This window comes from Triplophysa rosa, linkage group LG16 (assembly GCF_024868665.1).
Source record: "Triplophysa rosa linkage group LG16, Trosa_1v2, whole genome shotgun sequence".
NCBI lineage: Eukaryota > Metazoa > Chordata > Actinopteri > Cypriniformes > Nemacheilidae > Triplophysa > Triplophysa rosa.
Window position 1 is genome coordinate 9,508,906 of NC_079905.1, and position 11,252 is coordinate 9,520,157.

The 11,252-nt window shown below is 38.6% G+C and overlaps 1 protein-coding gene across 7 annotated transcripts in view; it reads right to left on the reverse strand.

Annotated features, from left to right (window-relative positions):
- LOC130567378 (potassium voltage-gated channel subfamily KQT member 4) overlaps positions 1-10,110 on the reverse strand; it is a 43,280-nt gene extending 33,170 nt beyond the window's left edge. For 6 of the 7 annotated variants that reach the window (XM_057355421.1, XM_057355420.1, XM_057355419.1 and 3 more), the window contains exon 1: positions 9,070-10,110. In XM_057355421.1, the coding sequence (XP_057211404.1) occupies positions 9,070-9,371 (302 nt within the window). In that variant the 5' untranslated portion in view covers positions 9,372-10,110. The remainder of the gene's footprint in view (positions 1-9,069) is intronic. The other variant, XM_057355416.1, reaches the window with a different exon arrangement.
- Between the last annotated feature and the right edge of the window lie 1,142 nt (positions 10,111-11,252).

The following is an 11,252-nucleotide window of genomic DNA, read 5'->3' on the forward strand; positions in this document are numbered from 1 at the left end:
AAATCTTCATAAGTTTGACCTTGAAGCCTTGGTCCAATGTGTATTTTTGGAGGATCTATTGACAGAGGTCTATGTCTTCAGAGGTGTATAAAGACCTTACACAATGAAGCATCATGCTTTTATTAACTCAGAATGAGCTATTTCTATCTACATACACCACGGGTCCCCGCGTTTCAACAGTAGCCCTAAATGGACAAGCTGCTCTACAGAATGCGTTTCGTAAATAGGTTATCTCCTTCGGCAAAGAAGCGGAAACGTGACAACATCTTAGTTCTGTGTCAGCCACCATAGTTTTTCGAAAGGGAGGGGTGGAGTGAGCCGTTGGTTGCAATTCACAACCTCACCGCTAGATGCTGCTAAATACTCACAGCATTATTTATTTTTAAAAAACATTGTAGATATTGTGATTAGGGCTGCATAATGCTTAATCGCGACTAATGGTTTGCAGAATAAAAGTTTTTGTTTACATAATATATGTTGGTTTACTGTATGTGATAATTATGTATTGATAAATACACACACATGGATGCATGATTTTAAGAAAAAATATATTTAATATTTATATATAATTTAATATTTATATATATATATAAATTATATATATAAATATAAAACATATCAAAAGTTACATTTTACAAGTTACAATTATCATACACAGTACACCAACATATATTATGTAAACAAAAACGTTTATTCTGCAAACGATTAGTCGCGATTAATCATTATGCAGCCCCAATTGTGATATTGTCTTCATTGTAAAGTCTTGTGACCACAATAATCGTGTAGTGAAAATCGAATTGTGACGGCTCTAATACACACATAAAATATCACAGTGGCCCACGACCCAGACACAGATCTAAATACAGCAGGAGTGAATTCTGCATAATCATCCCCTCTGTTTAAATAAAATTAATGTGACGCCAATCTCACTTTTTCTTAATTTAATGTTAGCTTTTGTTTTTATGGTATACAGGAAAAAATTAATTAAGGGCATATTTCAAAGAAACTGTCTCTTCTGGAAGTAGTTCCACTGAGAATATAACAATAATGAAGTCACTCAAAGCCTTAATAAAAGGTGTGAAGTAATGTAGATAAGGAGAACACGTTCTGCATTCACCTCATTTAACTCAATCTGCTGAGCAACACCTTTTAATCCTTCAGTGAGAAAATAACACAGTACACTGGAAACAGCATGCACATTTAAGAAGCTCAGAGAGAGTCAAATGTTTTGCGATTAATTAACAATTTAACAAAAAAGCAATATGAGCAAAAACTAAACAGAGGTAACTGATAAAACTGGTATCAGATCAGAGGCCAGTCAGAGTCAGCCCACTCACACATCCTTAAAGGGATAGTTCACCCCAAAATAAAAACTGTCATTATTTACTCACACTCATCTTCTTTTGTGTTCCACAGATTTTAAAATGACATATTTTCAGAAATGTCTCTGCTTTTGTGTCAATACAGTGGAAGTCAATGAGGGCTGATGTTGTTTGCTTACCAACATTCTTCAAAATATCTTCTGCGTTTTGCAGAAAAAAGAAAGTCATACAGGTTTTGAATGACATGATGGTAAGTAAATGATGAAAGATTAAACAAAAAAATATTTTTGGTGAACTATCCCTTTTAGAATGATTCATAAATGTGCCCTCACTTAGCAGCAGATTCTAAAGGCATTTCCTCTTCTTCCACCTAATTCACCTTATTTACAAGTCAAGCGGGTGAATAGTCACAATATTATGGGCATGAGATGAAGTGCCATGGCATATGCTGTACCGTAGCTTGAGTGGAAATTGGTGGTGTGAGAAAAAGAGATAATCCGGTGCTGAAGTATATTATGGGATGGGCAATGATGGCTAAATAAATATTGGGTGTTTTTAATGAGGCAAAATTTACACACTTCACTGATGCTTACCAATAAAACAAGCTAATGGGAAACAAGCAACACTGCAATCATGTGCAATTTAAACAGAGACGCTGAGTAGAAAGTTACATTTCAGCCCACCCTGCCTTTCTATATTACAAGTCTTATTTTCATCAGTCATCAGTAAGAAATATACATAGCATGCAAATTATGAGAGAGGGGGCTATAATGTTTTTAAAGGAACTTCTGAAGGTAAAGGATTATTTATTTGAAAACATTGTTGTTTCGCATTGATATGAAGAATTTAAAGGGATAGTTTGTTAAAAAAAATCGTTGTATAAAGACGCGTGTCTGCGCAGCCCGTGTTGTATAAAGAGGACTTGTGTGTGGCAAGCCGATGGCGTCACAATTACGCTATAGATTAAACGTGTTTATATCCGAACGCGGTATTTGACAGCGTTTTAAACAGTATTTGCGCCGCAAAATACAGCGTCGTGATTACAAACGCCTTAAAAAGGCACGACAAGCCATCTATAGCGCCGTATTTAAATGCCGTTTTAAGGTGCCCCGCCTCTTGCGCCGCTGTCTTGCCATGTGACGGGGCAAAAACGTCGTTTTGGTTACACAGAGCGCGTTATTTACAGCGTTTTGCCTGTCGTATAATGATCCCCTCCTGCTGGTTTCCACAGCCAGTAAAAATGAAGTGTGACCAGACCAATTTACACCTGATCATGTAGGAATGCCTTTGAATTTACAGGATATTATTATGTGCGCAGCACAGTGCAACCTCTGCTAACATTAAACATATCATAGCTTGCTTTCTAAAGTAACAACTTTTTCTTTTTGGAAATGTAAAGTTACACAACATGGTCAGCAATTATAGCATTCCAATCCCACTGTATGCTTATTATATACAGTATAGTTACCAGTTAATTTTTAACCAGTTAACCAGTAGGCTAACAGCAACAGCTTACAATGACAACCGCATAAGCACCTCTTAAAGGGAATGCAGTTTACAATGGTTGCAAAAAACATTTTTACTTTTAATATACCTTATACCAGGAATGATTTCTAGCGTTGGGCCAGGCAAAATGGCGTAAATAATGCGCGCTATGTGCAACCAAAATAGCGTTTTTTACTCCGTCATATGGCAAGATAGCGGCGCAAAAGGCTGCGTTTTTCGGGGCGCATTAATACGCCGTTAAATAAGGCGCTATAAATGGCTTTTCGCATGTTTTTTACGGCATATGGAATCGCGACGTCGTATTTTGCGGTGCAAATACAGTTTAAAACGCCATCAAATATGGCGTTCGGATATAAACAGGTTTGATCTATAGCGTAATTGTGACACCATTGGCTTGCCATACTCGTGCGCAGCCCGCGTTGTATAAAGACGACGCGTGTCTGCGCAGCTCGCATTGTATAAAGACGCGCATCACTTTATAACACCGCAGGGCGATGTCATTGTCCATCGCGATGTTTCACTGTAGACATCGTCTGATGCCAATTAGACAGACATCGCCCAACCTTACTGCCTCTTTTCTTCTGTGGAACACAAAAGAAGATATTTTGAGAAATGTCTCAGGGGTTTTGTGTCCATACCAAGGAAATCAATGGGGGCCAACGTTGTTTGGTTACCAATGTTCTTTAAAATATTTTCTTTTGTGTTCTGCAAAAGAAAGAAAGTCAGAAAATACAGGTTTGAAATGACATGAAGCTAGTTAACGTTGACCATTTTTTTGTCCTGAAGCAAACTATGAACAACAAATGGCCTTCATTCTGGACAACATCCATCATCGGCAGGTTGTCTTTCATTGTTCGGTTTGTGGAAAGGGCTGTAGTGTGAAAGCTGCCGTCCGTTTTAACCCTCTATCTATAAATAATGAGGTTTTTATGTATGCTCTCATAAGCACATGTTGTAAAAGTTTGAAAGATATTTATTTAGCAGAATCAGGACATAGGTATGTCTGAACTACAATGGGTAAACATGGCATGAGAGGCCAACGAGAAAAACTATAGATAGAAAACTAAAGATAGAAAATACAAGAGCTTTGCGTGGTACAGCAGCAAAGTCAGGTCAGCACTAAAGTCCTGTTAAACCTGAGAAATAGACAGAGTTAGTGGCTAATGACTAATATATAAGTCAAAACTCTCTACCGTGCATTAAAAACATGTCATATAAAGAACGAATAGCAGTGCACAAATGTAGTCATGATTCAAGGTATCACTCACCACACTGTACCATCACTGCCTTGCTTACTGGAAAAGTGTGTGCCATCATTATGTTTAAAAGCCTGCTAAAGCATGTGTATTAAATCACGGCCTCATCCAGAGGAGGATGGAATGGACTATCCAAGGTTTGGCTGGAGCCTTAACAGTACAAATAGTACTGTGCAAATCCTTCATACCACAACCAAGCTGTGACTACTCCCAAACATCTTGGTAGCCACTGTTAAAAGGAGTAGTTCACTTCAATTTTTTCCATGTGTCCCCATTGACTTTCCATAGTAGGAATAAAAATGACTATGGAAAGTGAATAGGGGCGCATTTTGAAGTGAACTACTCCTTTAACCAGCTAGAACGGACAAGTTCACAACCACCCAAGAAGTCAATCGATGACTTTCCATGTAGACGAGGTTCCTATCCCTATTGGATTTATGATTGTGGCGTAGTTTCTTTAAAAGCACAAAAATGCATTATTGAACAGTGTAACAGGACTATGTGCACAAAAGCATTTCTCATGCACGCAATTCCACTGTGTGAGGCCGTGTTTGTGCTGAGAGAGAACGCATTTTTATTATATATTTATTTACTCAAACTCGAGTGATGTGCGCAGGGCATTGAGGGACTGAGCGCTAGTTCTGGACAAGCTGTTATTTCTGACTGACTACTTCAAGTCAAGGAATTAGTCAAACTGCAAAACGAATCCTAAAGGAAATAAAAATGCAGTTCTCTTCGCTTTATCTTCTGCTTCTCAAACCCTCATTGCATCTATTTCTCTCTAAAATCTGTTTGTCTTTCAGCTGCTTTTATGTGGAACTCAGCGACATACAGCAAACATCTTTGCGTATATGTCACGATTCCATTAATCGACATCAAATAACAAACAATTCAAGACATACAAAAATCTGTCAAAAACGGAAACTAAATCACACTAAATAAAACAATTTTAGGTTATTAGAGCTGGGTGATAAAGTAAAAAAGGTATGCTTTTTCAATTTTCCCTAAATAAATAGATAGATGGTATTTGTGGCACTGCCCGTGAAAACACAGTTTAGTGAAATAATTAGATTATGAGACTTTAGTCTGGATTTCAGGTAAAATTTTACAATTTCATTTATAAAAATATTCATATATTATCATAATAGGCAACATATAACAATTATATTTTTATTAAAATATTTTTAGTACATCTCACACAGACGGTTGATTCACCTAAAGATGTAGTTCATCCAAAAATGAAAATTCTGTCATCATTTACTCACCCTCAAGTTCCAAAACTGTAAAAATACCTTTGTGCAGTTAAACACAAAAGAAGATATTTTGAAGAATGTGGGAAACTAAACAGTTCTGGGGCACATGTTTAGTTGCAAACATTCTTCCAAATATCTTTCTTTGTGTTCAGCAGAACAAAAATGATGATCAATTTTTCATTTTTGGATGAACTATTCCTTTAAATTATGTAAATATTCCAATTCTTCCACCATTTTGCTGCTTAAATGTCTGAACACTCTCAAGTGTCCCGAGAAAAGAAATTATTTTCTAATTAGCATTTTCATAAATCATGTATCAAATGTGCAATAAAAACGTGGTTTATGAAAATTAAGAAAAACTGAGTTATGTGTTTTTGCGAATAAACTCTTTATCAGACCAGTAAAAAACACAAATTCATCTTGATATTCATAATTTTATACCATCAGTATAATCTTCACAAAAATATTGTTAATAATTGTGATGATTTTTTGACAAACCATTAATGACTCACAATTAAAATGGTGTCTAGTACAGGAGGGGATAAAATTCTCACTACCTCCGTTGGTCTTTTCTTCAGTTAGACTACAGAACTGCTTAACAACTGACCAACAACATCTCAACCGCAGTGAAACTTCTCGTGATAGGCCGTGTGTGTTCAGGGCCTGTTCGTGATTTTCTATATGTGGTGCTAAGGATGGGACCAAAGGTCATCTCTGGCTCTCTGAACCTCCAGTTGCATCCCTGGCATCTGCCCATGTACATTATGTACACTAACCTCTGACCCCCATCTATCACAACTGTCACTCCAACAGTCTACACGTACCCTCTACCCCCCACCTCCTTGTCAAGACGTCTTAATCTGTGTCAAAGGACTACAAGACTCTATATGCAATAAATGTCTATGGCAACCGGGCTGCCAGCCATTTGTTTAGAACTTCTTACAAGGTCAAAGGTTCTTCTAGTGTCCAAGCGATGGCTCCATTTCTCAACGGAAGAATTTGTCAACAGCAAGTTCCCGGGAAGAACAGCAGGTGTTCGCTGTCTGAACGGCTTTTTCACGCATGTCAATGAACAATGCATGCACCTCCCCAAATGACTTTTCCAGGCGTGAGGCTTTAGTCAAAACATCGATGCCCAAGCATTTTACTTTCAGGATATTCTTAAAATCGGTAAGCGTCCGTGATGTGAATTTTATGAAAGTTACACACATACATTCTTTGTTTATTTGCACACAAACACTGTATACATAGTTTTATCGCCCGGTTTACACAAGACTGCAAGTCAGGTAATAGCACAAACGTGGCCAAAGAATTCTGTGATCTTTATCGGAACTGTCAAGCATTTCAGACACCTGAATCGGATCTTTAAAATGACGTAAATGCAGCCGTCTGCCCTGATCGTCTGGACGTATGCCCGGTTATAATGCTCCTTTCTGCGCAGTTAGTGCCTGGAAAAACTCCACCGTGGGTGGTTACGGAATAGGACGCACAACCACGGGCAAAAACTATGCAACAGTTCACTGAAATCACCTCTCTGACTAACTGCTGGAAAAACAAGAAGAGAAAAGTTGAGATCTCCGAGCAGCACCTCAGCACTCTACACTACAACCCTGCCAAAATTGGGGCACCCTAAGAGAAACACATTGCCTCCAGATGCCTCGCAGGGCAGAGATAATTAAGCAACACATTACACCCCAGCATAATTTCAATTTAATCATCTCAATTTAATGATCAATGTGCGACCATGTCCATGAACCAGAAATGATCCTAATCCACAGTTAAGACCTGCTCACACTAAGAATGAAACTGTACAGAAAACTAAAACGATAGCCTAAAAATGATAATGTTATGTTTATTGGGTACTTTTTAATAAAACCTCATTATTTTCAATGCTCTGGACAAAGCCATTTTCATAAAGAATGATTCTCATCTAAGTTTTAACCTTATCATTTAAAACTCTTCAGTTTCAGAAGCTCTTATATGCGGATAACCTCTGAGAATTTTAATCTCCTAGCCTATAACTTTACATATTTATGTTTATTTTTAAAAAACACAGTTTTTAAAAAGCCGTTTGTATTCTATATGCAATTACAGTATTTAATGCATCTTAGTGTGTGGATGAGAATATAAAAAAGAGAGATAATGCTTTATAGTTGATGTAAACAAATGGTGGCAGTGGTATACAGATGGCTATAATGTTTAAACTACACTAAAGCACGCCAGACCAAACCGTCTCTGTCCATGGACCAGGGGTCTACCCATCAGACTGACCAAAACAAACAGTGACTCAATACATTTAAATGACATGACATGAGCAGGAATGCAGGTACTTCAATCTCACAGAAAGAGTTGCTGAGCCTAAGCTTAGTAAATGAACTTTAGTGAACTTTCAAGCTCAAGTGTGTTATATCTGCATCACTAGCGTCACAAAATGGAATTGCAAAAATAAAGATTGTTTTAAAAAACACATCTTCCATCAGCAAGATGAAGAGATAGCCCTGTCTCAAAATCAAGCCATGTTGCTGTGCCAGATACATTGAAAAAGCAATGTTTGAATAGCAGCACAGGGACACAATCTTACACTTTTGGGGTGAATTATGTTACATATTGCTTGCTTATAGCTAACCAGGGAAATGAGATGGCATTTTAACAAAAAGTTCTATATTGATATAGAAAGTTAATATAGAGAAACTAAAGTGAAGATGATAAAAGACGATTCATGTCATGTTCACCAAAATGTATCTTTTTTGTAATTCAGAATTGAAATGGTTGGTTGACATTTAAGCTGTGCGAAAACAAATTGTTTTGGAATTTGCAATTAAACTGGGCGTAAAAACTAAACACACTCATTAGGAGACGTGAAGTCATTCTGTTTGGGTCTGTGTTGTGGTTTTGAGTAAAGAAGATGAATGACATGCGGAGGTATGAGAGACTCAGATAACCACTGGATGGGAAAAGAAATTGTATGGGGATTGGAATCTATCTTCACTTTAGTGGCTACTGTGGGTTTTATAAGAGAGCACGAAACAACATGCTTAAGTGGTCAAAAATCTTTGAAAGACAGAAATATGTTAAAATGCCAATATAACAAACAATCTGAAAAGCACATGCTGTTCATCGCTGATTTTAAAAGCTCTGAAGAGTCTCCATCATTGCTTTCTTCACACATGGCTTGATTTATGCTTATAATCTCGGACGTCCATAGAAGACCTTGGCTGATGCTCTAAAGCGACTTACAGTGCATGGTACACAGTTTGTGGGTTCTCTGAAAATTAAAACTTTTAAAGTCCAGAAACCAGAGGAGCATAGTGATATACAAACCACTTCATGCAGATAATTGTAAAGAGTGGGTTATTTTAGAGTAAGTACCATTAACCAAAGAGAAGTGGGTTGATAACCAACTTGAAATAAACAAAATGTCAAACTTAGCGGAATACAGAAAATAAACTCGGCTGATGTTTAAATGGTATGTCTATCGGAAGGGTCAGTTAACATAATAGCAAATATCTCGACTCAGCTTGTTCGTCATTACAGGCTGTCACTGACACCAGGTGAGCGCGCGGCAGGTGCGCCATTTGTGCGCGCAAATGACATTATTGCTATTATCTGTTTCTCCGAGCTCATTTATCAACACATTTCCTGCTTAGCCTAAGCCTTTCTAAAAGCTCATAAACAAACCAAAAAACATGCATTTTATAACTGACACGTGAGTTTTCAATGTGGGTAACTTACATGAAGGCGTGATAGATAAATGCCCATCCTCTGGGTCTCTCGAGCACGTTGTACAGGCAGTTTTGTAACTTTCTGTAGCGTTTGCTGGAGGCGGAAGGGGTCGCACTGGGTCCCGGCGGCGCGGGCAGCGGTGTGCCCAGTAAACCGGTGCGGTGAGACGGGTGTCCGCGCTCTGGAGTTGACGGCTCGCTTCTTTCAGTGTGCACAGCCGCGAGAGCCACAAACTCGACCCGCCTGTCGTCATTGGGCGAAGGGGAAGAGAGCATCCTGATGCCTCCGTTATTGGAAGGACTTCCTAACATTATTGCGTTAACTAACAAACTCGCTTTATCACACTTTTCCAAATCATAACATCATTCTGGTTATCAGTAAAATCATAAACCATGTGTGCCAAATAATAATTACTCTAATCCCTTAAAAAAGTTATCAAGCTTTCTAACAGTCTGCACGTGAAACAAAAGTGCCGAACAGTCGCTCATGTGTAATTATTCATGAGAAGACTATAATCCTTGATCATAAATGCGCGTCTACATATTATTACTGGTAATGTAATCTCAGCATCTCAACTAATCACACAGACAAATCCATAACAGCCTTCTCTCCACATTCGTATAAATGTTTCAGCTTTTTCTCTGGCATCTTAAACCGTAACAAGACAACGAACACTTCGTGTTGAGACACAAGTACGCATTATGCAAATGACACAAAAGTTTTGGAACACACCCAGCGGAATAAACCATCCCGATACATCCCATAACTCAAGTCTGTCTGACGAATACCGTCTAATCGCACAACAGAAACGTGTAAAAGTAAGCGGCATGCCCCTCGGTTCCCCTCTCTTGCCCCCTCCGGAGCGCAGCCAATTCCGGTTCTTTGGGGAGGAGCGCGGTGGTTCCGTGAGAGATGAATTCAAAGTCGTGCCTTTTGTTCGGTCATTTCAAGACTGTCCCGAATGTCCGTGACATATTATAGTCCTCGTAAAGGTGCGGAAGGAGCGAGTGCGTAACGGGCGCGTACCGCTCCAAGCGTTGTTGATCAAAGTGAGCGCAGTACGCACGGGATAGAGGGAGGGATGGCTGGCACCGAAACCAAATTGAGCTGTACGGATTATGTTTTCTGTTCTCCCCGAGGGGAAAGTCACATCATTTCCGAGCTTTCTTTTGAGATTTAACGTACAAAGTGGTGAATGTACACTGGGGTTTAGTCCGAGGTTATTTGTTTTTAACCATAAAAAGGCACGTTTGCTGTGTGAGAAGTTGCTTTCTCACAGAAACATCCAAGTACACGACTGATTTTGGATCAGTTCACCCGGTCATATTCAGAGAATTAATGAAAGGGTCATCTTGTTGATGTCAAGGCCAAGATTAACCCTCTTGAACAGGTGTTGGGGATGTACAACGTTTTAAGCTCGGGACCAAACCAGGCATGTGCATCAGTAAATGCCAACATTATTGCATGTGTCACCTTGCTATAAAAGAACCAGTAAAGTAAAAATAGTCAAAAATGCATATTACTAATCACTCTATTGTGCTGAACTATAGTTTGAGAATGAATGTCTAAATTATGTGGGGTTGATGATGGACTGGATTGTGGCAGCTTTGGAGGGGAGGTGAGGGACATCAACAATCAATACCTTGCATTTAGATTATGTGATTTTATGCAAGCCGCCCTAATGGCTTCTGCTGCCGTTATATGCAATGCTTTAGAGCAACTATGGAATGCATTAGTCTTCTGCCTCTTAAGCCACACGCTTTATTCCCTGTGCACTCTGGGGCAACTCCTGCAACATTCTTGGTGGTAAACCTTTTTGTTTTGAACATAATGACATTTCAATCCACATTCATCAACCGCTCATTTTTAATGCTTTCAAATGACAAGAGAGCTTTGTTGTAGGAGTCACCGTTTTATAAGAATGATAATAAATCCCTGCTAATACATTTTATTTCATTAAGTGGTTTAACTTTGTTTTACTTATCCATCAATGTACTCGGGAAAGACATTGTGTAAAAGTCTGTCTTGACAACTTTCTCATAGTAGTGTCTTTCTTATCTCAGCACTCCTGAACTGCCTCGTCCAATCAAACGCAAGGACTGTAACTAACTTTTGTATAATAATTAATAACAGGGGACAGGTCTCTAATTTCTAGCCAGTTTATTGTGGTTTGACAGGTAGTTTGTGGGCAA